We start from the raw sequence: 26,985 nt of genomic DNA on the forward strand, positions 1-26,985 counted from the left end.
TCCTCAAGAGCTGATGATTTCCATCCCAGTTTTGAAGGAACTGACCACATGCTGTCAGGAGGGTTTGAACTAGTTTGGCAGCGGGGTAGGACCCCAAAACAGTAGGGAGACAGACAAGAAGGTTGAGGAAAGCATAGAAGTTAGAGACCACATTAAACAGTAAAGGCAGAATCAGTAATCTCAGTACTAGACAGGTCAGGCAAAAGCATGAGGGAGATCAAGGCAAGTCCAGATTAAACTGCATTAATTTCATTGCAAGAGGCCTGACAGGCAAGGCAGATGAGCTCAGGGCATGGATGGGTAAGATAGGACTGGGATATTACTGAAACATGGCTAAGGGAAGGACAGGACTGGCAACTCAATATTCCAGGGTATAGATGCTATAGGAAAGATAGAATAGGAGGTAAGAGAGGAGGGGGAGTTGCACTTTTGATTAGGGAAAGCATCACGGCCGTACTGAGAGGGGATATATCCAAGCGTTCGGCCACTGAGTCTATATGGGTAGAACTGAGAAATAGGAAGGGGGAAATCATTTTGATAGGGTTGTACTAGAGGCCCCCAAATAGCAGGAAATTGAGGAGCAAATATGTAAGGAGATTAAGATAGCTCCAAGAAAAATAGGGTGGTAATAGTCGGGAGATTTTAACTTTCCCAATGTTGACTGGGACCGCATTGTAATAGGGGCTTGGACGGAGAAAATCTGTTGATTGTATTCAGGAGGAATTTCTCATTCAGTATCTGGATGGCCCGACTAGAGACGGGGCAAAATTTGATCTCCTCTTGGGAAATAAGAAAGAGCAAATGACGGAAGTGTTAGTGAGGGATCACTTTGGGGTCAGTGACCATAATTCTATTAGTTTTAAGATATCTATGGAGAATGACAGATCTGGCCCAAAAATTAAAATTCTAAATTGGGGTGAGGCCAGTTTTATTTGGTATCAGGCAGGAACTTTCAACGGTTAATTGGGGGAGTCTGTGGAAAGGCAAAGGGACGTCTGGTATGTGGGAGACTTTCAAAAGTGTGTTAACCAGGGTTCAGGGTAAGCCAATTCCTCTTAGAGTGAAGGACAAGGCCGGCAGAAGTAGTGAACCCTGGATGACTTGGGATATTGAGGCCCTGGTCAAGAAGAAGAAGGAGGCACGTGATGTGCGTAGGCAGCTGGGATCAAATGGATCCCTTGAAGAATAAAGTGGGTGTAGGAGTAGAGTTGAGAGAGAAATCAGGAGAGCAAAAAGGGGACACGAGATTCTTTTGGCAGATAAAGCAAAGGAGAATCCAAAGAGCTCTACAAAGGTCATCTGTGTGCAGATCCACAAGAGATGGGTGAGATCCTAAATGAATATTTCTCATCAGTATTAACTGTTGAGAAAAGCATGGATGTTGGGGAACTTGGGGAAATAAATAGTGATGTCTTGAGGAGTGTACATATTACAGAGAAGGAGGTGCTGGAAGTCTTAAAACACATCAAAGTAAATAAATCCCGGGGACCTGATGAAGTGTATCCCAGGAAATTGTGGGAGGTTAGGGAGGAAATTGCGGATCCCTGACACAGATATTTGAATCATCTGTAGTCACGGGTGAGATACCTGAAGATTGGAGGGTGGCAAATCTTGTGCCTTTGTTTAAGAAGGACTGCAGGGAAAAGCCTGGGAACTACAGGCCAGTAAGCCTCACATCTGTAGTAGGTAAGTTAGAACATAGAAAAACATTGAAAAACTAAAGCACAAACAAGCCCTTTGGCCCACAAGTTGCGCTGATCATATCTCTACCTACTGGGTCATAGAACAGAGTTGTTAGTAAGTTTTGAGAGACGGGATCTACAGGCATTTAGAGACACAAGGACTGAATAGGGACAGTTAGCATGGCTTTGAGAGTGGAAAATCATGTCTCACAAATTTGATTGAGTTTTTTGAAGGGGTAACCAAGAAGGTAGATGAGGGCAGTGCAGTTGATGTTGTCTACGTGGACTTTAGCAAGGCCTTTGACAAGGTACCGCATGGTAGATTGTTGCATAAGGTTAAATTTCATGGGATCCAGGGTGAGGTATCTAAATGGATACAAAATTGGCTTCTTGACAGAAGAGGTGGTTCTGGAGAGTTATTTTTCAAACTGGAAGCCTGTGATTAGCGAAATTCCTCAGGGATCAGTGCTGGGTCCATTGTTATTTGTCGTTCTTATTAATGATTTAGATGAGAATTTACTTGGCATGGTTAGTAAGTTTGCAGATGACACCAAGTTAGGTGGCAAAGTGGACAGTGAAAAAGGTTATCTATTGCAACGGGATCTTGATCAATTGGGCCAGTGGGCTGATGAATGGCAGATGGAGTTTAATTTAGATAAATGTGAGGTAATGCATTTTGGTAGATTGAATCAGGACAGGACTTACTCAGTTAATGTAGAGCGTTGTGGAGAATTATAGAACAAAGAGATCTAGGGGTACGTCACAAAGGTCAACTGTCAGAGAGTATGGAGCACCCCCCTCCATTTCAGCTGTCCCCAAAACTTTATCACCACTGCCTGCGATGCCATGCTCTGTGGTGACATGCAAGTTGCGATCCTGACCAGCGGATTCACCACAGACACAGTTCACATTCACGCTGGGGTTAAGTGAGGCTGTGTCATTGCATTACGCTGTTCTCGATTTTCCTCGCTGCAACGCTCTGTCTCACTCTCTGCAACTCCCTACTGGAGTGGAGCGAAACTGGAACAAACGGGAATCTGTTTAACCTCCACCACCTGCAGACCAGGTCCAAGGTGGTCTCATCCTCTGTCATTGAGCTACAGCCTGCAGACGATGCTTGTGTCTGCACAGACTCGGACACCGAGCTCCAAACCATCACCATCACCTTCAGTGAGGTGTGCGAGAGGATAGGCCTTACACCAAACATCCATAAGACAGAGATGGTGGGAGAGAGGGAAGCTCCTCACTGGAGGAAAAAGGAAGTGTGTTTGAAGAACAGGACCTCGGGCTTGGCACCAAACTCATGGTCTACAGGGCAGTAGTAGAACATAGAACATAGAACATTACAGCGCAGAACAGGCCCTTCGGCCCACGATGTTGCGCCGACCAGTTACAAAAACAATGACCCACTAGCCTATACCAATCCCTTTTCGTCCATAAACCTATCCAGAGATCTCTTAAACGCCCCCAAACTAGACGCATTTACAACTGCAGCAGGCAGGGCATTCCAATCCCTCACCACCCGCTGGGTAAAGAACCTACCCCTGACATCCGTCCTGTAGCTACCCCCCCTTAATTTAAAGCCATGCCCCCTCGTGCTAGCTTTCTCCATCCGAGGAAAAAGGCTATCACTATCCACCCTATCTAAACCTCTAATCATCTTATATGTTTCAATAAGATCCCCTCTTAGCCGCCTTCTTTCCAACGAAAACAACCCTAAATCCCTCAGTCTCTCCTCATAGGACCTCCCCACCATACCAGGCAACATCCTAGTAAACCTCCTCTGCACCCTCTCCAACGCCTCCACATCCTTCTTGTAATGCGGGGACCAGAACTGCACACAGTACTCCAAGTGCGGCCGCACTAGAGTAGTGTACAGTTGCAACATTACACTGCGACTCCTAAATTCAATCCCCCTACCAATAAACGCCAAGACACCGTACGCCTTCTTAACAACCTTATCTACTTGATTCCCAACTTTCAGGGATCTATGTACACACACACCTAGATCCCTCTGTTCATCCACACTATTCAAAGTCCTCCCGTTAGCCCTATACTCGACACATCTGTTGCTCCTACCAAAGTGAATTACCTCACACTTCTCCGCATTAAATTCCATCCGCCACCTCTCGGCCCAGCTCTGCAACCTATCTAAGTCTCCCTGCAGACTATGACACCCTTCCTCACAATCTACCACACCTCCAACTTTGGTGTCATCAGCAAATTTACTAATCCACCCAACTATACCCTCATCCAGATCATTAATAAAAATTACAAACAACAGTGGCCCCAAAACAGATCCCTGAGGCACACCACTCGTAACTGTACTCCATGATGAATAGTGATACCCGCTTTGCTGCGTGGCTCATACACGGACAATGTACAGCAGGCACCTCAGAACCCTGAAGAAGCATCGCCAGCGATGCCTTTGCAAGATCCTGTAAATCCATCGGCAGGACGGGCACATCACAGTCAGTGTTCACACTCAGACCGACATCTCAGCATCGAAGCATTGACCACACTCGATTAGCTCCTCAGGGTGGGCCGTGTCCACTTGCTGGACACGAGACTGCTTGAACAAGTGCTCTACTCGGAGCTTCGACGTAGCTAGTGAGTCCCAGGAGGGTAGAGAAAATGCTTCAAGGTCACCCTCCAAACCTCCTCGAAAATGTTCAACATCCACAGCAACACCTGGGAATCCCTGAAGTAACACTGCAATGAAATTACTGTTGACAATTCCCTAGTTGTCACACCTAACCAGCATGCCTTTCGGACTGTGGGAGGAAACCGGAGCACCCGGAGAAAACCCACGTAGACACGAGGAGAACGTGCAGACTCCACACAGACAGTGACCTGGACAGGGAATTGAACCCAGGTCCCTGGTGCTGTGAGGCAGCAGGACTAACAACTGTGTCACCATGCCGTTTGTCAAGGGATATGGAGTGAAGGCAGTAATATGGAGTTAGATTATAAATCAGCTATGATCTTCCTGACAAGCCAAACAGCTAGATGGCCGAAATGTCCTCTTCTGATTCACTCCAGTGTAGAGGGAGCTTTACTCTGTATCTAACCCTGTGCTGTACCTGTCCTGGGGGTGTTTGATGGGGGACAGTGTAGAGGGAGCTTTACTCTGTATCTAACCCCGTGCTGTACCTGTCCTGGGAGTGTTTGATGGGGACAGTGTAGAGGGAATTTACTCTGTATCTAACCCCGTGCTGTACCTGTCCTGAGAGTGTTTGATGGGGACAGTGTAGAGGGAGCTTTACTCTGTATCTAACCCTGTGCTGTACCTGTCCTGGGAGTGTTTGATGGGGACAGTGCAGAGGGAATTTACTCTGTACCGAAACTAGGTTTCATTAGAAACCATGAATCTAAGAGGTAAACTAATCTATTCTCTGCCACTGTTCTGGATGACAAATATAACTGGGCTATAGAAAAGACATACAGTCACTTGTAATATTACAGTTAAAGGCACTAAACTAACAAGATAATGTTTCTTTAATACTTGCAGGTCAAATGGCTTTGAACAGAAGCGGTATGCCAGATTGGCAGATAAGAAGGCAGTGCAGGAGATAGCATACAAATGGAGTGTGGAGGATATGTAAACTGCTGAGGGAGACTCCTGTCCACATCTTCCAACTGTGGCACTGTGGACAATGTCAGGAACAGAGACTTCTCTGCAAGTGGTTTCCTTAGCCCCAGTTTGTGCAGAATTCTGGGGACAATCGAGAAGATGAAAATCTTTTTATTCTTGTTAATTTTTTTTATATAAAGTTTGTACTGTGTGGTTACGGGTCTGTTGGATGCAGTCTGTCTTGTAAATTGTTACTTTGATGATTTAATGTTCTCCACACCAGCTCCCTCGCCGGCAGTTGGATTATCCCCATCATTTCTCCACTCAAAAATCTGCTGCCACTGTTTCCAAATCTGAACTTATCTCTGGAATTGTTCAAATTCATTTATTTTTGAATCTTTTACAGCTGGAAATCTGGATGCTGTTAAATTGATTGAACCTATCACTGTCTTGAAAGGGAGGATCAGTTATTTTGTTAAGTGAATCAGAAAGCATAGTTTCTGGAGGTGTTAAAAAACTCCTAGTCATCTTGAGATGCAGTCTGACTTGTGACATCACTAAGAACACCAATTTCTACTTTCATAAATGGTACCAGTCTCAGCTGTTCTGCTGAAACCCTCACCATCCTCTCTTACTTCTAACGTTGACTATTCCAATACTCCCTTTTTCCAGAAACTTAATAAATTTCAATCTCTGCTATCCGTGCCCTAACTGTAAGCTTCCTTTTTGTTTCCCCCTCTCTGCTCACTGTTCCACGTTGGCTCCCAGTTATTTGATGCCTCTATTTTAAAATTCTCATCCTTGTTTTCAAATTCCTTTGTTTTCCCGACCCCCTCTGTTAGCATCCTCTACCAGGGTAACACACTCAGATCTCTGTTCCTCAGCTTCTTTGTGCGCTCTCAGTTTTAATTGCTCCACCATAGGCAGCTTTGCCTTTATTTGCCTGGACCTTGCACCCCTCTATCTCTTTACACCCTTTTCTTCTTTTCAGATGCTCCTTAATAGCTGCTACTTTAATCCCAGAGGTCGGCATTGGACCCACTGTTTTTTTGATCTGTGTTAATGAGCATGACTTGTGTGTGCACATTATCAAAATTTGTAGACAACACAAAACTTGGAATTACTGTGAATTGTGAAAAACATAGTGATTGAACATAAGAAATAGGAGCAGGAGTAGGCCATCTAGCCCTTCGAGCCTGCCCCGCCATTCAATAAGATCATGGCTGATCTGTCGTGGCTCAGTTCCACTTTCCCGCCCTCTCCCCATAACCCTTAATCCCCTCGCTTATCAAAAACCCATCAACCCGCATCTTAAATGTACTTAGCGAGGTAGCCTCCACCACTTCAACGAGCAGAGAATTCCAGAGATTCACCACCCTTTGAGTGAAGAAGTTCCTCCTCAACTCCGTTCTAAACTGCCCCCCCTTATCTTGAGGCTGTGCCCTCTAGCCCTACTGTCCTTTCTGAGTGGGAAGAGCCTCTCCACCTCTATCTTATCCATCCCATTCATCATCTTATACGTCTCAATGAGATCTCCACTCATTCTCCTAAACTCTAATGAGTACAAGCCTAGTTTATTCAGCCTCTCCTCATAGTTCAACCCCCTCAACTCCGGTATCAGCCTAGTAAACCTCCTCTGAACTCCCTCCAAGGCCAAAATATCCTTGCGTAAGTGCGGCGACCAAAACTGCACACAGTACTCCAGCTGCGGCCTCACCAGTGCCCTGTACAGTTGCAGCAAGACCTCCCTGCTTTTATATTCAGTCCCCCTCGCTATGAAGGCCAGCATCCCATTTGCCTTCCTGACCACCTGCTGCACCTGCAGGCTGGGTTTTTGCGACTCATACACAAGGACCCTGAGGTCCCTTGAGGTCTGTCTAGCTAATTCACCCTGATATCATGAGATTTAACCTTTTGAACTAGCCTGCTGCGAGGGACCTTATTAAATGCTTCACTAAAGTCCATGTAGACAACATCCACTGCCCTCCCTCATCAACCATTTTCCTCACCTCAGTCATCCGCTCCTGCTACTTGTCACAAGGTCAGGAGTGGGAATGTTTGTTGATTGCGATGTTTGGTACCATTTGCAACTCTGCTGATGAAGCATTCTGTGCCTGTATACAGCAAGATCTGGACAACATTCAGGCTGGGCTTAGTGACAAACAAATTTGCATTTCACAAGTGCCAGGCAATTGGCATGTCTGTGAAGAGAGAATCAAATCACCTTTTCCTGCCATTGCCATTACCATTACCAAATATCCTACCATCAACATCCTGCAGGTTAATACTGACCAGAACTTTAACTGCATCAGTCATATAAATACTGGGTGTCTCCAAATGATTTTGGGACATTATTTAGGTAGTGACTGAGGCCTCAGTGCCCACAGCAACAGGTTTGACTGTTTACGAGAGGAGACCTTCAGCCCCTCAAGCCTCATGGCCGATAACCTGCCTTTGCCATTCAGAGTCAAAGGCTATCATTTCTGTGAGAGTTGGAGTAGATAAGCAATATTTCCTGGAGTTTTGAGGGATATGGAACCAACTAATTGAAGCATATTAGATTCTTGAAGAATCTGTACGTGTCGGAGGGGCTTTGCCAATAGCAACACAGACAGAATGGACTCTTCCAAGTCAAATTAAAGGCAGCTTTTACTCAATATAAATATGAATTCTCCTTTCTTAAATGATGTGGAGATGCCGGCATTGGACTTACTGTGTCTGTGCTTAAAATACAGCAACAGCATTGTTAGAACTTTTGGAATAATGTCAACAGCCTTCTTGATAAATTGAATTCGCCTCTGATTTCTTTCAGGGCCTCACACTATCCACTTTAGTAAACTTTCCAAAGATGTGCAGGTTAGGTGGTTTGGCCATGCTAAATCGTCCCTTAGTGTCCAAAGATGTGTGGGCCAGATGAATGGTGGATTAGCCATGGGAAATGCAGTTGGTTACAGGGATGGGGTAGAAGGGAGAATCTGGGTGGGACACTCTTTCAGAGTGTCAGTGCAGACTTGATGGGCTGGATGCCTCTTTCTGCACTGTAGGGATTCTATTTTCTGATTCTTCCCTGATAACGTTCCACGGCTCAAAAAGTGTAGACTTCTCTCTCCACCCCTCCCTCCCCAACACACTGCCCCCCCCCTCCTCCTCCTCCTCCTCCTCCTCCAGATTATCCAGTCATTTCCTTTTGCTAGACAGTGCCCTAGAGATTGGCAAGCGTTAACTAAATGTATCAGCCGTTTTACTATACTCTGCAACTGGAACAGCACCAAGTTCAGGGCTGCAACGGAATCCTTCAGCTGCCCAGACTCAGCTAATTTTAGGATTCAGTTAAATGGTGCCTTGGGTAACTACATAGAAACAAGTTTTTTGAACGTCACAAAATAATGATAAATGGTTTTAATTAACCTTCAGTGAGTAAGCTCAGCAACCTGGAGCTCATCAGGGGAGCAGCATACAAATGGATAAGGAAAATTTCAAACTGCCGATATTGGTTAATCTGCCCTGATCTGCGTTAAGGTGAGCGTACAGCGTCAACCAAACATCCACAAGGTGGAAATCCCAAATAAATAAACAAAGAACAACCCAGCACGGGAAACAGGCCCTTCGGCCCAACAAGCCCGTGCCGCCGCATCACCCTACACCTATTCTACCCTGCGTATCTACAAATAGAACCCCTGACTTAGCCAGATTCAGGGGAGAATAGTGTCAATTTGGTAAAACCAATCAGCCTAAGAGCACATCTTTGGGGTGTGGGAGGAAACCGGAGCGCCCGGAGGAAACCCACGCAACCACAGGGAGAATGCGCAAACTCCCACAGACACAGGCCCAAATCCATGTATCTGCACAGCCAGCAGTGCTAGTCACTGAGCTGTTGCGGCGCCCGTCTACCGGTCCAGGATCAAGCACACACACAGACACAAAGTACTAGGCCACTCCCGGAACCTCCAAGAGCAGCCCACGCACAACCCGCCGTGTGCATGCCCCTTGTTTGACAACGAGGTGGACCTCCACCTGCGGAATGAAAAGACAAAAACGTTAATCACAAGCCTGCCTTTCCGGTGTCTCCCGAGGTTTAACCCTATTTAATAGCCCCTACCATAACCCTCCATCCTCGTTTCACTCATGTGTCTATCTAACTGAACCTTAAACGAGTCCAACGTTCCCGCCTCCACCACCCTACTCGGTAGCGCGTTCCATACCCCCACAACTCTCTGCGTAAAGAACCTTCCTCTCACATCCAAATTATATCTCTCTCCCCTCACCCTTAAATCATGTCCTCTTGTATTTGTAACCAATCTAGGGAGTAGTCTCTCACTATTGACTCTGTGTATTCCCTTCAGTATCTTATATACCTCTATCATGTCCCCCCTCAATCTCCGTCTTTCCAAGGAGAACAGTCCCAGTTTCTCCAACCTTTCCTCATACCCCAGCCCCTCCATGCCAGGCAACATCCTGGTAAACTTCCTCTGCACCCTTTCCAGAGACTCCACGTCCTTCCGGTAGTAAGGTGACCAGAACTGGATGCAGTACTCCAAATGCGGTCTAACCAACGTTCTATACAACTGAAGCATTAGACGGCAGCTTTTAAACTCTATACCCCTTCCTATAAAGCATTCCATAAGCCTTCCTAACAACATTCTCCACTTGTGTCACAACCTTCATGGATTTGTGAACCTGCACTCCCAGGTCCCTCTGTGTTTCTATACTCCTAATTTGTCTACCTTTAATCACATAGCTCCTCTCTACATTATTCCTTCCAAAATGCATCACCTCGCATTTGTCAGGATTAAATGCCATCTGCCACCTATCTGCCCACTGCACCAACCTATCTATATCCTGTTGTATCACCTCACAATCCACTTCAGTATCCGCCAACCCTGCCATCTTGGTGTCAAACCCCAGCAAGAAATAACCTCCCTCAAAATGCCAGCACTTTTTGCCTGTTCCTACCTCCTACTGAATTCTGTTGACGAATGTTCTATGTTTATAGGAGGAGGAGTTAGAGGACGCTGAGCCAGTGGTGATGACCTGAGGCATATAGCTCTTTATTTATTATTTGAATAGGCCTGGATGGATTGAAAGCTGCTTTGGTGCTTAACATCGCTGCATCATGGTGACTCTGATTGTGGTATCATTGTGTGGCAATGGACGCAGGTCTGGAGTGAATCTTCATGCCTTTCAGACGCTGGTGAAGTAGGTAGGCTTCCAATTTGCACATGGGGAGGCGGGGTGCACTGGGAAAGTGGAAGAGATTTGTTATTCAGGAGTTTATAGACATTTTTGTAAGACACAAAATAGATGCATCATAAAGTAACAGTGCAGAAAACCATTCAGCCTGTCATACATGTGGCAACACTAAAAGCTATCAATCCGCACTCCTACCTATTCCTTGAGCCATGCAAATTTAACCTTTTGAAAGTTATTATTAAATCTGCTTCCACCTATCAGGCAAATCATCATAGGTGGTCCAGCAGCACAGTAGTTAGCACTGCTGCCTCACAGCACCGGGGACCTGGGTTCGATACCTGGCTTGGGTCACTATCTGTGTGGAGTTTGTACATTCTCCCCATGTCTGTGTGGGTTTCCTCCACGTGCTTTGGTTTCCTCTCACAGTCCAAAGATGTGTGGGTTAGGTGGATTGGCCATGCTAAATTGCCCTTAGTTTTAGGGGGATTAGCAGGGTAAATGTGTGGGCTACACGGAGAGGGAGGGAGTGTTGCCAGTGCAGGCTTGATGGGCCGAATGGCTTCCTGTACTGTAGGGATTCTATGATTCTAATGATTTTCTGTCATTAGTTTTTTTTGTATTAATTCCCTTATATGATTATTTATTGGCCAGTTCTGCACTCTGTGATATCTCAGTAATTGCAAAGGATTTCTGGAACAGTGGATTATGTTAGTGCACAGTAGCTGTTTTGTGAGAGAAGACGCTACCACAAGCTCAACCCTAATCCTTCTGCTAATTACATTCCGTTTCTGCACCCTCTCTGAACAGAACCTATCTTTGCCTGTGCTTTATACACCAATCAAATCTGTCTTTTAGCTGCCTCTATTCCAATGCAGCCAATCCAATCTTTCCTCATAGCCAATTCCTGGCAACATCCGCACAAATCTTTACCCTCTCTAATATGTGATCACATTTTTCCTATATTGCAGTGAGCATCTTGCGGTTTCTCCAATACTGTGTACTTCCCTGCTGGTTTATTCTGTGCTTCTTTCTCTATCATCTGTCCAATTATCTTCAGGAATCTGTGGACATGCACTTGAAGCGTCTCTGAATCCTGTCCTTACCACTTTCCCTTGTCATGTTTGTCCTTCCCAAATACATTATCATCATCCCACTGAATTGAATTCCGTTTGCTGCTTTACTGCCCATTGACAACATCCTGCAGTTTCCAGCTTTCTTCCTCATAAACAACCACACAGCCAATTAGTCTTTATTGTCTGCGAACTCCTAAATCGTGCCCCTACTTTTAAGTCTAAATCATTGAAATCTTCTTCCTCTTTGGCAGTCTGTCAGGGTCGAGGATGACCCCCAGGAGGTGGGTTCTGCCGTGGCTGAATAGTCCAACCCTGGAGCCGCAGACTCTGCCACAGGCTTGGCAGATGGTGTTTGATAAGATGCTCTGGATTCTGTGCTCTATTTCTATTGTTTACGCTGAGTCTCCGTGTGCTGTGCCGGTGATACTCACAAGGATTGGCGCCTTTTCTCCAGTTTGTGCGTGCTAAGGCAAACAATTCCCACATGTCGATGGGGATGTTGCATTGATTTAGGGAGCTTTCAGAGTGTTCTTGTAGCATTCCCTCTGCCCTCCTAGTGATCACTTGGCATTGCAGAGCTCGGAGTAGAGCACTTGTTTCGGGAGTCCTGTGTCTGCTCATTATAGCTGGTGGACGTGACCAGTGCCTCGATACTGGGGACATTGGCTGGGAGAGGCACTTACGTTGGTACACCTATCCTGCCACTGGATTTGTAGGATTTTGTGGAGGCAATGAGGATGATATCTCTCCAGGGATTTGAAGTGTCTGCTGTACACTGTCCATGTTTCTGATGCATACAGGAGGGTGGGGACCCCAGCTGCCCTGTTGACCATGAGCTTGATGCTGGATTTGACGTCTTGGATTTTGAATGCTTTGTTCCTCAGGTGCCCAAAGACAGAGTCGATGGTGGATTTCATCATCAATGTCTGCTCGCACCGAGAGGAGGTTCCCGAGGTCTGGGAAATTATCCACATTGTCCAGGGATTCAGTGTCGACCCTGATGGTCAGGGTGCAGTTTTGTGTAGCAGGAACGGGTAGTAAAGAATCTTTGTTTTCCGGATATTTAGTCTGACGCCCATTCTCTCAAATGCCTCGGTGAATGCGTTGACAATGGTGAGTAGCTTGGCCTCTGAGTGCGCGCGTACACAGGTGTGTTTGTGAACTGCAGCTTCATGACACAAGTTGGAGTGGTTTTGGTTTTGGTTCTGGCCTGGAGGCGTTGGAGATTGAAGTTTTCTGCTTGTATGGTAGGTTAGCTCCACTCTAGCAGGGAGCCGCCGGGGGCTAGGTGTGGAGTGTTGCCGCGAGGAAGATGGAGAAGAGCATCCAGTGCAGTAACGCAGCCCTGCTTGACCCCAGCTTGTACTCGTTCTGGGTCTGTGGGGGTTGGGCTGGTGAGGATTGCAGCCTGCACGTCATTGTGGACCGAGTGGAGAATCGTGACAAATTTCTGCAGGCAGCTGAATTTGAGGAGGATGTTCCACAATCCCTCACTATCGACCAAATTGATGATCTTTGTGCAATCAGAGAAGGCCGTATTCAGAGGTTGATGCTGCTCCTTACACTTCTCCTGGATTTGTCACACTTTGAAGATCATGATCATTGTGCCTCTCGATGAATGGAATCTGCAGAGATTTGGAGGAGGAGGTTTGAGGAGGATTCTGGGAATGACCTTTTCCATGGCGGAGAGTAGAGAAATCCCTCTGTAATTCCGCACACGGAACCGTCTCTCTCTCGAAGGTGGTCACAATTAAGGCATCTCTGAGATCTCCCAGCATGCTCTCTTCCTCCCAGACAAGGGTGATGAGGTTGTGGATTCTTGCCGAGACTGCATTTTAATCCTTCAGTGGGGATTCCATCTGGGCCAGAGGCCTTGATGTCTTTCAGCTGTCAGGTGGCTGTTTCAATCTTACGACGAGCTGGGGTTGTGCAAGATGGCAGCAGGTAGCATGTTGTGGGATGATGTGGAGGGTACTTGTGTCAAAGTCTGAGGTCCTCAATGTGCTCTCTCTACTCGCTCCAGTGAGTGTTCATTGCCTGTCTGTCTTTGGGCGCCTCTCTGTTTTTGGCTCTCTGTTTGTGGGTGGGCCGACGGGGGGGTTAGTGCAGGGAGGTGGACCCTGGGTACCTGCACCATCGATGGTTCTAATAGCACTGAAGAAGCCATACGTGTGGTGGTTTCGGGGAGTTGCAGCGTTCTCCTGCGCTCTCTCCCCCCACCATGTGATCTCTAGGTCATGGGATCTTTGTTGCACCTCGGCCTTGTTTCCTCTCACTCGAGTTCTGGTGGAGCTGCCAGTTCAGGAAGGCCCTGCATTTGTTGAACCAGTCGGGGTGTACCCGGGTCGAGAGGCCAAGTGTCTCCGCACAGCTGCTGACTGTGGTGTGTTTGAAGGTGGTGCCGGAGTGTGGGGACTCTGTGGCTCGGTGCCAGAGTGTGGGGACTCTGTGGCTCGGTGCCAGTGTGCGGGGACTCTGCGGCTCGGTGCCAGTGTGTGGGGACTCTGCGGCTCGGTGCCAGAGTGTGGGGACTCTGTGGCTCGGTGCCAGAGTGTGGGGACTCTGTGGCTCGGTGCCAGTGTGACTCTGCGGCTCGGTGCCGGAGTGTGGGGACTCTGTGGCTCGGTGCCGGAGTGTGGGGACTCTGTGGCTCAGTGCCAGAGTGTGGGGACTCTGTGGCTCGGTGCCGGAGTGTGGGGACTCTGTGGCTCGGTGCCAGTGTGACTCTGCGGCTCGGTGCCGGAGTGTGGGGACTCTGTGGCTCAGTGCCGGAGTGTGGGGACTCTGTGGCTCAGTGCCGGAGTGTGGGGACTCTGTGGCTCAGTGCCGGAGTGTGGGGACTCTGTGGCTCAGTGCCGGAGTGTGGGGACTCTGTGGCTCAGTGCCGGAGTGTGGGGACTCTGTGGCTCAGTGCCGGAGTGTGGGGACTCTGCGGCTCGGTGCCAGTGTGTGGGCACTCTGTGGCTCAGTGCCGGAGTGTGGGGACTCTGTGGCTCGGTGCCAGAGTGTGGGGACTCTGCGGCTCGGTGCCAGTGTGTGGGCACTCTGTGGCTCAGTGCCGGAGTGTGGGGACTCTGTGGCTCAGTGCCGGAGTGTGGGGACTCTGTGGCTCAGTGCCAGTGTGTGGGGACTCTGTGGCTCGGTGCCGGAGTGTGGGGACTCTGTGGCTCGGTGCCGGAGTGTGGGGACTCTGTGGCTCGGTGCCGGAGTGTGGGGACTCTGTGGCTCGGTGCCAGAGTGTGGGGACTCTGTGGCTCGGTGCCGGAGTGTGGGGACTCTGTGGCTCGGTGCCAGAGTGTGGGGACTCTGTGGCTCAGTGCCGGAGTGTGGGGACTCTGTGGCTCGGTGCCGGAGTGTGGGGACTCTGTGGCTCGGTGCCAGAGTGTGGGGACTCTGTGGCTCGGTGCCAGTGTGCGGGGACTCTGCGGCTCGGTGCCAGTGTGTGGGGACTCTGCGGCTCGGTGCCAGAGTGTGGGGACTCTGTGGCTCGGTGCCAGAGTGTGGGGACTCTGTGGCTCGGTGCCAGTGTGACTCTGCGGCTCGGTGCCGGAGTGTGGGGACTCTGTGGCTCGGTGCCGGAGTGTGGGGACTCTGTGGCTCAGTGCCAGAGTGTGGGGACTCTGTGGCTCGGTGCCAGTGTGACTCTGCGGCTCGGTGCCGGAGTGTGGGGACTCTGTGGCTCGGTGCCGGAGTGTGGGGACTCTGTGGCTCAGTGCCGGAGTGTGGGGACTCTGTGGCTCAGTGCCGGAGTGTGGGGACTCTGCAGCTCAGTGCCGGCGTGTGGGGACTCTGTGGCTCGGTGCCGGAGTGTGGGGACTCTGTGGCTCGGTGCCGGAGTGTGGGGACTCTGTGGCTCAGTGCCGGAGTGTGGGGACTCTGTGGCTCAGTGCCGGAGTGTGGGGACTCTGCGGCTCGGTGCCGGAGTGTGGGGACTCTGTGGCTCGGTGCCGGAGTGTGGGGACTCTGTGGCTCAGTGCCAGAGTGTGGGGACTCTGTGGCTCGGTGCCAGAGTGTGGGGACTCTGTGGCTCGGTGCCGGAGTGTGGGGACTCTGTGGCTCGGTGCCGGAGTGTGGGGACTCTGTGGCTCAGTGCCGGAGTGTGGGGACTCTGTGGCTCGGTGCCGGAGTGTGGGGACTCTGTGGCTCAGTGCCGGAGTGTGGGGACTCTGTGGCTCGGTGCCAGAGTGTGGGGACTCTGTGGCTCGGTGCCGGAGTGTGGGGACTCTGTGGCTCAGTGCCAGTGTGTGGGGACTCTGTGGCTCAGTGCCGGAGTGTGGGGACTCTGTGGCTCAGTGCCAGTGTGTGGGGACTCTGTGGCTCAGTGCCGGAGTGTGGGGACTCTGTGGCTCAGTGCCGGAGTGTGGGGACTCTGTGGCTCAGTGCCGGAGTGTGGGGACTCTGTGGCTCGGTGCCGGAGTGTGGGGACTCTGTGGCTCAGTGCCAGTGTGTGGGGACTCTGTGGCTCGGTGCCAGAGTGTGGGGACTCTGTGGCTCGGTGCCGGAGTGTGGGGACTCTGTGGCTCAGTGCCAGTGTGTGGGGACTCTGTGGCTCGGTGCCGGAGTGTGGGGACTCTGTGGCTCAGTGCCAGTGTGTGGGGACTCTGTGGCTCGGTGCCGGAGTGTGGGGACTCTGTGGCTCGGTGCCGGAGTGTGGGGACTCTGTGGCTCAGTGCCGGAGTGTGGGGACTCTGTGGCTCAGTGCCAGTGTGTGGGGACTCTGTGGCTCGGTGCCGGAGTGTGGGGACTCTGTGGCTCGGTGCCGGAGTGTGGGGACTCTGTGGCTCGGTGCCGGAGTGTGGGGACTCTGTGGCTCGGTGCCGGAGTGTGGGGACTCTGTGGCTCAGTGCCGGAGTGTGGGGACTCTGTGGCTCGGTGCCGGAGTGTGGGGACTCTGTGGCTCGGTGCCGGAGTGTGGGGACTCTGTGGCTCGGTGCCGGAGTGTGGGGACTCTGTGGCTCGGTGCCGGAGTGTGGGGACTCTGTGGCTCGGTGCCGGAGTGTGGGGACTCTGTGGCTGTGGCTCATTGATCATTGTTGGCTCGCTGTGAGGCACTGGCTGAGTGGCTCTTCCTCTGAGAGTCTTTAAGTCCAGTGACATTGAGTCTCTTGTGGTCGGGTTCTTTCTGCCTCTGTTGGTCTGGGGCCAGGGTGGTTGATGTGAGGTAGTGGGTTAGTCGATGGTTTATCCGGCAGTTGTGGATTCCGGGTGTGGTACGAGTGTTGGTCAGTCCCTTGCCTGGATGATGATGGTGTCCATTCGGTGGTGGTGTTTGGAACGGGGATGTTACCATGAGGTTTCCTGCTTGTCCTGTTGGCGGAACTGGCTGTTCGTACCGTCAGCTCATGGTCCAGAGGAGGATCTCGTTGGTGTTGATTGTGCCCCCCACGTCTTCCTGGTGCAACAGAGCTTCCCAAAGACCTGTGTCCCTCGTGACTCAAGCATTGAAAATGCTGAGGAAAACCAGCTTGTCTCCCTTTGGGATGCGAGGCAGTGATTGGTAGACTGCCTCTTTTGTCCATTGGGACTCGGGTTGGGGCTCAGGGACTGATGGGTGTGAGGAGGGGGAGGCAGGGGGAACCGAAGATTTATAAGCCGCTCGTTCACCCCGCGGTGGGTTTGTTGAGAAGTTTGATTAATTTGCTGTTGTGGTGAAGCCAGCCCTGTAGCGATGACGTCCTTTGTCTGGTTTGCCTTTCCAGAAGGTGGTGTAACTGCCATCTTACTCTTTATGCTGGTTTGGTATCTCACTCAGGGTGACAGTATCAGTGTTGCAGTGCTGGGTTTCCCAGGCTCTGACGGCTGTGTGATATTCAGTCTGTTGCTGTTCGGGTCCTGACATTTCTTTGGGTGAGGGTGTTTTGGGGGGTGAGAGGGGGGCGCGGGGGTGTGGGTGTTTTGGGGGGTGAGAGGGGGGTGCGGGGGTGTGGGTGTTTTGGGGGGTGAGAGGGGGGTGCGGGGGTGAGGGTGTTTTGGGAGGGGTGGGGCCAGGGGGGGGGTGTAGTGGATTATTTTACTGTGTGACAGTCATTACACACCATCCGCATGGTCACAGTGCAGCGAGGCCTTGGCCTAGAGACAGGGAGAGCCGGCTCTGTAATAGGACAGAGACTAAAACAGGCACTGTCCCCCGAGCTGCAGCCTGCCTGGCAGTGATACACATTTACAGGCCTGTGCTTATACTGCCCCTCTCACCCTCACACACCCCCACTGCTGCCCCTCTCACCCTCACACACCCCCACTGCTGCCCCTCTCACCCTCACACACCCCCACTGCTGCCCCTCTCACCCTCACACACCCCCACTGCTGCCCCTCTCACCCTCACACACCCCCACTGCTGCCCCTCTCACCCTCACACACCCCCACTGCTGCCCCTCTCACCCTCACACACCCCCACTGCTGCCCCTCTCACCCTCACACACCCCCACTGCTGCCCCTCTCCCTACCCCTGCTGCCTTCTGGCCCCCACCCCACCCCTCTTGTCCCCTGCTGCCCCTCTCAGCCCCCCCTCGCCCGCCCCGCCCCTGCTACATCGAAATACACCACAGAAAGCAAAGGACCCAAACCTGAGCCTGACAGAACCTCATTGGAAACAGATATCCGCCCTTTTATCCTTTACTTTGAGTGAAATTTAGTTCCAACTTGCTAATTCTCCTTGAATTCCAGGGGTTCTATTGTTCACTCCTCTGATTCGTATGTGGAAATAACATTTCCTCTTGTGGGGCAACCCAGAACTCAGGGTCACTTTAAAAACAAGGATTGGGCCTTTTGGAAAGAGCTGAGAAATTTTTCCTGAGTTTTTTTAATTCACTCGTGGGACATGGGCGTCGCTGGTTGGTCAACATTTATTACCCATCCCTAATTGACTCTCAACTGCCCTCAGGCAATCATTTTGCTGTGGCTCTGAAATCACATGTAGGCCAGACCAGGTAAGGACAACAGATTTCCTTTCCTAAAGGACTTTAGTAAACTAGATGGGTGTTTCTGACAATTGACAATGGTTTCATGGTCATCAGTAGATTCTTAATTCTGGATTTTTTTAAAATTGAGTTTAAATTCCACCATCTGCCGTGGTGGGATTCGAACCCAGGTTTCCAGAACATTAGCTAAGTTTCTGGATTAATAATCTAGTGATAATACTACTAGGCCTTTCGCCTCCCCTATCTTTGGAACTCTTCCTCAAAAGGCAGTGGAAACAGAGTCTTTGACTATTTTTAGACTGAACTGGATAAAGAAACTACGAAGGCAAACTAGCGAGGAATAAAAAAACTGACAATAAGAGCTTCTTTCAATGTATGAAAAGGAAGAGAGAGGTCAAAGTAAACATAAGTTCCTTAGAAAGTGAATCTGGAAAGATAGTTATGGGAATCAAGGAAATGGCAGAGGAGTTAAACACATTTTGCATCAGATTTTATAGGGAAAGATACTTCGAATATCCCATTAATACTAAAGAATACAAGGCAGGGATCAAGTGCCATCACTATCACTAGAGAAGTAGTGTTAGACAATCTAAGGGGCTAATGGGGGTAATTCTCCTGGCCCTGATGGCTTGCACTTGAGGGTCTTAAAAGAAGTAGCTGCAGAGATAGTGGGTGGGATTTTATAGCATCACTCATCCTGAAACTGTAAAATCCCGCTCATGATTAATGGACCTTCCCATTCTCCAGCCCTCTCCTGCTCAGACTCCCGTGGCAGACAGGCCAGTAAAATTCTAGCCAGTGGTTGTAAATTTCCAAAAATCCTTGGATTTTGAAGAAGTACTGGAGGTTTGGAAAACTACAGATGTGACATCCCTATTCAAAAAGAGAGGGAGCAAAAAGCAAGTAACTATAGGCCAATTAGCCTAACATTCAATGTTGGAAAAATGTTGGATCAGCTATTAAGGAAGTAATAATCTAACCAAGCAGAGTCAGCATGGCTTCATGAAAGGGAAATCGTGCTTGATTAAGTCATTAGAATTTTTCCAGGAAGTCTCAACTGGAGGTGGATAGAGGGGAACTGATAGAGGTGTTGTAGTTGGACTTTGCCAGAATTGAGGTACATAAGGAGGAGGTATTAGCAATTCTTGAGAGTATGAAAATAGATAAGTCCCCTGGGCCGGATGGGATTTACCCTAGGATTCTCTGGGAGGCTAGGGAGGAGATTGCAGAGCCTTTGGCTTTGATCTTCATGTCGTCATTGGCTACAGGTATAGTGCCGGAAGACTGGAGGATAGCAAATGTTGTCCCCTTGTTCAAGAAGGGGAGTAGAGACCATCCTGGGAATTATAGACCAGTGAGCCTTACTTCTGTTGTGGTCAAAGTTTTGGAAAGAATTATAAGGGATAGTATTTCTAATCATCTAGCGAGAAATAAATTGATTAGGGATAGTCAACGTGGTTTTGTGAAGGGTAGGTCGTGCCTCACAAACCTTATCGAGTTTTTTGAGAAGGTGACCAAAGAGGTGGATAAGGGTAAGGCAGTTGACGTGGTGTATGTGGATTTTAGTAAGGCGTTTGATAAGGTTCCCCATGGTAGGCTACTGCAGAAAATGCAGATGCATGGGATTGAGGGTGATTTAACTGTTTGGATCAGGAATTGGCTAGCTGACAGAAGACAGAGGGTGATGGTTGATGGGAAATATTCAACCTGGAGTTCAGTTACAAGTGGTGTATCTCAGGGATCTGTTTTGGGGCCACTGCTGTTTGTCATTTTTATAAATGACCTAGATGAGGGTGTAGAAGGATGGGTTAGTAAATTTGCTGACGACACCAAAGTCGGAGGAGTTGTAGACAGTGAGGATGGATGTTACAGTTTGCAGAGGGACATAGATAAGCTGCAGAGCTGGGCTGAGAGGTGGCAAATGGAGTTTAATGCGGAAAAGTGTGAGGTGATTCACTTTGGTAAGAGTAACAGGAATACAGAATATAGGGCTAATGGAAGGACTCTTAGTAGTGTTGATGAGCAGAGAGATCTCGGTGTACATGTGCATAGATCCCTGAAAGTTGGCACCCAGGTTGATAAGGTTGTTAAGAAGGCGTACGGTGTGTTAGCTTTTATTGGTAGAGGGATTGAATTTCGGAGCCGTGAGGTCATGTTGCAACTGTACAAAACTCTGGTGCGGCCGCACTTGGAGTATTGCGTACAGTTCTGGTCACCGCATTATAAGAAAGATGTGGAGGCATTGGAAAGGGTGCAGAGGAGGTTTACCAGGATGTTGCCTGGTATGGTGGGAAGGTCTTATGAGGAAAGGCTGAGGGACTTGAGATTATTTTTGTTAGAAAGAAGAAGGTTAAGAGGTGACCTAATTGAGGCATACAAGATGATCAGAGGGTTAGATAGGGTGGGCAGTGAGAGCCTTTTTCCTCGGATGGTGATGGCTAACACGAGGGGACATAGCTTTAAATTAAGGGGTGGTAATTATAGGACGGATGTCAGAGGTAGGTTCTTTACTCAGAGGGTAGTAAGGGTGTGGAATGCCCTGCCTGCAGCAGTTGTGGACTCGCCAACTTTAAGGGCGTTCAAATGGTCAGTGGCTAGGCATATGGATAACATTGGAATAGTTTAGGTTAGAGGGTCATTAGATTGGTTCCACTGGTCGGCGCAACATCGAGGGCCGAAGGGCCTGCACTGTGCTGTAATGTTCTATGTTCTAGAAGGTGTTTGATAAGATAAGTCATAAGAGCCCATGGAGGTAGAATATTGGCATGGAGAGAGAACTGGCCAATGGGCAGGAAACAGCGAGTGTGGATAAGGGGCTTTCTTTCAGGTTGATGACCTGTAATCAGTGGGGTTCCACAGGGATAAGTGCTGGGACCGCAACTGTTTACAGTATACATGTAGAAGAAGGAAGCGAATGCACTGTAGCCAAATTTGCAGACAATGAAAAACTAGGTGGAAAAGCAAATTGCAAGAGGGATACAGTTTATGAAAAGATATTAATAGAACAAAGAACAGTACATTGGCCAATCACATTGTCCTATCTAGACCAACTACTTGTATCCCTCTATTCCCCATCTGTTCATGGGTCTATCTAAATAAGTCTTAATGGGTCAAGTAAGTGGGCAAAAAGTTGGCAAATTGAGTATAATGGGAGGAAAATGTGAAGTCATTTTGGAAGGGAAAACAAAAGAGCAGAGTGTTATCTAAATAAAGAAAAACTGCAGAAAGCTGCAACACAAAGGGACTTGGGAGGACTTGCATAAAACACAGAAAGCTAGCACACAGGTGCAGCAGGTAATCAGGAAGGCCAGTGGAAGGTTGGCCCTTATTTCAAGGGGTTTGGAATATAAGAGTGGTGAAATCTTGCTGCAATTGTACAAAGTATCGGTGAGACCATACCTGGAGCATTGTGTGGACGTTTTGGTCCCCTTATTTAAGGAAAGATATTTAATTGTAAGCAATTCAGAGAAGGTTCAGTGGGATGATCCCTGGTATGGAGCGATGAGGAATTGTTAAACAGGTTGGGACTCTGCTTATTGGAATTCATAAGAATGACAGAGTAAATGCTGAGAAAATGTTTCCCCTCATGGGAGAGTCTTGGAACAGAGGGCACAGTCTTAGAATAAAGCGTAGCAATGTAAGACTGAGATGAGGAGAAATTTCTTCTCTGAGGGTTGTAAACCTTTGGAACTCCTTGCCACTGAGAGCTGTGGGGACAGAGCCATTGTGTATATTTATGGTTGAGATAGAATTTTGATCAGTGGGGAAATCAAGGAAAAAGGGCAGGGAAATGGATATCAGGAACGTTCGATCAGCCATGATCTCATTAGGTGGTAGAGCAGGCTTGAAGGGCCAAATGGCCTACTCCTGCTCCTGTTTGTTTTTGTGGGACGTTGTCAAAGCCTTATTCAAACCCATGGAGGTTACATCAAATGTGTGAGTGTCATCCTCCTTGTTACTTTCTCAAAAAATTCAATGTTATTCAAAACACAACCTTCCTTAAGTTCATGCATGTATGAAGGGAAGGCAAGAGCAAGTAGCAGTGCAGAAGCAGGTAGGATGAAGGGATTGCCTTTTACCTGGGTGCTTCCTTCTGAACGCTGAGACTTCTCTGTGGCTGGCCAGCTAATTCCACTGGCATGCAGATATTCTTCGGGGTGAAATCTTGTCGGGTAATGGATGTATTTTCGATCTTTCCCTGTTAACAGAAGCAGTGACACTGTATCCTCAGTGGGTATGGTAACCTAGTTAACTAGTTAACTGACATTAACTAGACTAGTAATCCAGAGAGCAAGATTAATCATCTACAGACATGAGTTCAAAGCCACCACAACAAGTGGAAATTTTAGATCCAATTAATCTATTAAATCTGGAATTAAAAATCTGATCTCATTAATGGTGTCCATGTCACAAACTATCTATTTCACTAATGTCCTTTAGGAAAATCTGCTCCTTTCCCAATCTGGTGTATATGTGACTTCTGACCCACAATTTAATTGATTCTTAACTGCTCACTAAAATGGTGGAACAAGATAGTCAGTTATACTCAAGAAGGTGTTTTGCCACAACCCTCCTGAAGGGCATTTTGAACAACAGGGTGGCACGTTGGCACAGTGGTTAGCACTGCTGCTTCACAGTGCCAGGGACCCAGGTTCGATTCAAGCCTCAGGTCACTATCTGTGTGGACATTGCACATTCTCCCCATGCCTGTGTGGGTTTCCTCCAGTCACAAACATTTTGTGATCAGAACTCCCCACTCACCTGACGAAAGGGCAGAGCGCCGAAAGCTAGTGGTGTTTGCTACAATATAAACCTGTTGGACTTTAACCTGGTGTTGGGAGATTTCTTGCAGTGTTTGATGGGGGGACAGTGTGGAGGGAGCTTTACTCTGTATCTAACCCCGTGCTGTACCTGTCGTGGGAGTGTTTGATGGGGGGACAGTGTAGAGGGAGCTTTACTCTGTATCTAACCCCGTGCTGTACCTGTCGTGGGAGTGTTTGATGGGGGGACAGTGTAGAGGGAGCTTTACTCTGTATCTAACCTCATGCTGTACCTGTCCTGGGAGTGTTTGATGGGGGGACAGTGTAGAGGGAGCTTTACTCTGTATCTAACCTCATGCTGTACCTGTCCTGGGAGTGTTTGATGGGGACAGTGTAGAGGGAGCTTTACTCTGTATCCAACCCTGTGCTGTACCTGTCCTGGGAGTGTTTGATGGGGACAGTGTAGAGGGAGCTTTACTCTGTATCTAACCCCGTGCTGTACCTGTCGTGGGAGTGTTTGATGGGGGGACAGTGTAGAGGGAGCTTTACTCTGTATCTAACCCCGTGCTGTACCTGTCCTGGGAGTGTTTGATGGGGGGACAGTGTAGAGGGAGCTTTACTCTGTATCTAACCCCGTGCTGTACCTGTCGTGGGAGTGTTTGATGGGGGGGACAGTGTAGAGGGAGCTTTACTCTGTATCTAACCTCATGCTGTACCTGTCCTGGGAGTGTTTGATGAGGGACAGTGTAGAGGGAGCTTTACTCTGTATCTAACCCCGTGCTGTACCTGTCCTGGGAGTGTTTGATGGGGGGACAGTGTAGAGGGAGCTTTACTCTGTATCTAACCTCATGCTGTACCTGTCCTGGGAGTGTTTGATGGGGACAGTGTAGAGGGAGCTTTACTCTGTATCCAACCCTGTGCTGTACCTGTCCTGGGAGTGTTTGATGGGGACAGTGTAGAGGGAGCTTTACTCTGTATCTAACCCCGTGCTGTACCTGTCCTGGGAGTGTTTGATGGGGGGGACAGTGTAGAGGGAGCTTTACTCTGTATCTAACCCCGTGCTGTACCTGTCCTGGGAGTGTTTGATGGGGGGACAGTGTAGAGGGAGCTTTACTCACTATCTAAACTATCTGACTGCTTACTGGAAGAGGTATGTAGGGTCCATCATAACGGTCGACATGGCGCACCCTGGGCTTTGTCTCCCAGTTCCTGAAGGAGTTTTTATAAATTGTTCCATCAGAAAATTTGCCACCACAAGGACTCTGCATTGTTAACGGTCGGTTAAGTTCCTGCCGTTTAGTGAACGGTGTCAAGGTGAAAGCAAGCTGAGAGGAAGATAAAGTACAGAAAGTTATCTGGCATTCACAACGTAACATTGTTGTGCAGAGGGTAACGAATTGTCAGTTACAACCCCTGAACTGTCAAAGGTTTAGGACTGGATTGATAGCTGGGAGTGGTGATAACAAGCTGATTTAATGTCACAGGCTGTGCACAACTGACATTGAGAGAGCACAGATCGTTGCTGCTGTGTGCAGTGAGACTGTTAAATATTGGCATTTTGTACAGGTTGTTGTGGATGTGCTGGGGTTCAGTGAGTGATAAAGGATCATGATGAGGGAGTACATGGAATATGAGAGTGAGTTTCATAGACAGAATGATCTCTCCCCATTGCGGGCTTTCAGAGTGAATCTGTGCCGGATGTCAGTGTTTTCCTGAATTCAGGAACTGCCGGGAAAATCACTATTGCTAACCAATCTGAAAAATAATAGGAATTGAAGGAAAAATACTGGACTTTATCCACCCTGGGGAGGATGTGTTTGAATACAGGTGCTGGGTTTATGTGTAAAGGTGACAGTGAGAGCAGCAAGTTATCCAAACCCTTCCTATTTCTCCAGGTGTTACAGCTCATCACTATTCTGACAAGTATTTGAACAAAGGTTCCAGAGATTGGGGTGCAGCAATCACTCATATTTTGGTTCAATGCATCCTGCAGTGGATGAAACTGGAAGTCCTTATCCAGTCTGGTTTGCACCTGACCCAGACCTGAACCTTCTGAGTGGACTTACCTTTGTCACTGTGTTGGTGTCGATGGTCCCTTCTTTTTCTGGTAGTGTGTCCTTGTATCTGGCCAGACCTGGCCGAGGGTATTGAGTGGGGTCCCAGCCAATGTAGGAATCTCTCTGAGTTGTGCTGAATTCCGCACTGCAGAGAGACCGGAAAGATATATTATGGGAGCTTTACTCACAATCTAAACCATGTGACTGCTTACTGTCAGAGGCTCCATCACAACGTTCTTCTAAACTCCAGAGTGCATCGGCTCGACCTTTCCTTCATCCCAGGAATCATGCTGGTGAATCTTCTCTGAACTATCTCTAATATCTCCACCGATAGACAGAAATTGTACACAGTACTCTAGGTATGATTTCACCAATGCCTGACACATTTGTAGCAAGACTTCCCACTTCTCTCCTTTGCCTAATAAAGGCCAACATTCTGTTTGTCTTGCCAATTTCCTGTATGCTGATGTTTTGTTATTTGTGTACCAGGACACCCAGATCCCTCTGCATGCAGCTCCTACAATCTCCATTAAAATATCATTCCGCTTTCTATTCTTCGAAAGTGCACAACCTCTAATTTTCCCACATTATACTCCATCTGTCATTTTCCATCTGTTCCAGTTTGTAATCAGATATTGACTCATTTATCTCGACTGTTTACTGTTATTCAGCCAATCCTCTATCCGTGCTGATATATCACCCCAACACTAAGAGCTCTTACCCTAGGCATTAATCTTTATGTGGCCCTTATTAAATGTTTTTTGGAAATCTAAATGCATTTCATCGACTGGTTTACCTTTATCTACCCTGCTTGTTACATCCTCCAAGTTTGTCAAGAACAGGTTCCTTTTCACGAAAACACATTGACCCGCTCAGATTGCATTTGGATTTTTGAATGTCCTGCTGTTACTGCTTCAGTAAGATTCCAGAGATTTCCCAATGACTATGATGTCAGACTAGTTTCCCACATTCTGCTGCCCACCTTTTTGAATAGTCATGTTACATTTGTGGTTTTTCAATCCTCTGGGAATTTTCCAGAATTTTTGAAATTTTAGAAAATTACTAATTTGCTAACTCTGCAGACCCTTCCTGGAAGACCCCAAGAAGAAAACCATTAGCAACTTGGCAACCTTCTCCCCATTAGATTTCCTTGTACTTTTTCCTCTAGTGATTGTTTTAAGTTCCTCCCTCCCTCGTTCTTTTTGATTTTCCACTATTCCTGGGAAGCTTTCTCTATCTTCCGCTGTGAAGAAAGATATGAAATACTTGTTTAAAATTACAGCCATTTCTTTGTTTCTGAATTCCTTGCACTCGCACCAAAGGGACTAACACTTACTCCAGTGACCATCTTCCTGTTAATGTCTTTTTATATTTACAATTTCTCTCATATTCTCTTATTTTTAGCCATCTTACTGATTCTAAAATTTTCCCACTTTTCCAGGCTACCATTAATCTTTGTAACATTGCACATCCTTCCTTTCAATTTGATATTTTTAGTCACCAATGGCACTCATCTCTTAGCTTATCTTTCTCAGTGGAGCACCAATTGGCCTGTTATTGACATAACTGATGTCTCTGGAAGCAAGAAGCAACAAGCTGCCTATAGCAGAGGATGGCGGCATTCTCCAGCCTCACTCATCCCAAAACCGTAAAATCCTGCTCGAGGTCAATGGACGTTTCCATGGTCCACCCCACGCCCACTCCGATTCCTGTGGTGGGCAGGGCAGTAAAA

The 26,985-nt window shown here is 48.3% G+C and overlaps 2 protein-coding genes across 5 annotated transcripts in view; one reads left to right on the forward strand and one right to left on the reverse strand.

The window, feature by feature from the left end:
* The window catches only part of bud13 (BUD13 homolog), a 29,653-nt gene extending 23,242 nt beyond the window's left edge, over window positions 1-6,411 (forward strand). For both annotated transcript variants that reach the window (XM_080183778.1, XM_080183779.1), the window contains exon 10: window positions 5,194-6,411. In XM_080183778.1, the coding sequence (XP_080039904.1) occupies window positions 5,194-5,287 (94 nt within the window). In that variant the 3' untranslated portion in view covers window positions 5,288-6,411. The remainder of the gene's footprint in view (window positions 1-5,193) is intronic.
* Window positions 6,412-10,179: 3,768 nt separating this feature from the next.
* The window catches only part of LOC145339347 (uncharacterized), a 28,463-nt gene continuing 11,657 nt past the window's right edge, over window positions 10,180-26,985 (reverse strand). Inside the window, exons 5-8 of one of the 3 annotated variants that reach the window (XM_080183785.1) lie at window positions 25,263-25,398; window positions 24,339-24,521; window positions 22,516-22,634; window positions 10,180-10,493 (exon numbers count right to left, since the gene is read on the reverse strand). In XM_080183785.1, the coding sequence (XP_080039911.1) occupies window positions 10,391-10,493; window positions 22,516-22,634; window positions 24,339-24,521; window positions 25,263-25,398 (541 nt within the window). In that variant the 3' untranslated portion in view covers window positions 10,180-10,390. The remainder of the gene's footprint in view (window positions 10,494-22,515; window positions 22,635-24,338; window positions 24,522-25,262; window positions 25,399-26,985) is intronic. The other 2 variants (XM_080183784.1, XM_080183786.1) reach the window with 2 other exon arrangements.

Source organism: Carcharhinus amblyrhynchos, unplaced genomic scaffold (assembly GCF_965287045.1).
Source record: "Carcharhinus amblyrhynchos unplaced genomic scaffold, sCarAmb.v2.hapA scaffold_413, whole genome shotgun sequence".
Lineage (NCBI taxonomy): Eukaryota > Metazoa > Chordata > Chondrichthyes > Carcharhiniformes > Carcharhinidae > Carcharhinus > Carcharhinus amblyrhynchos.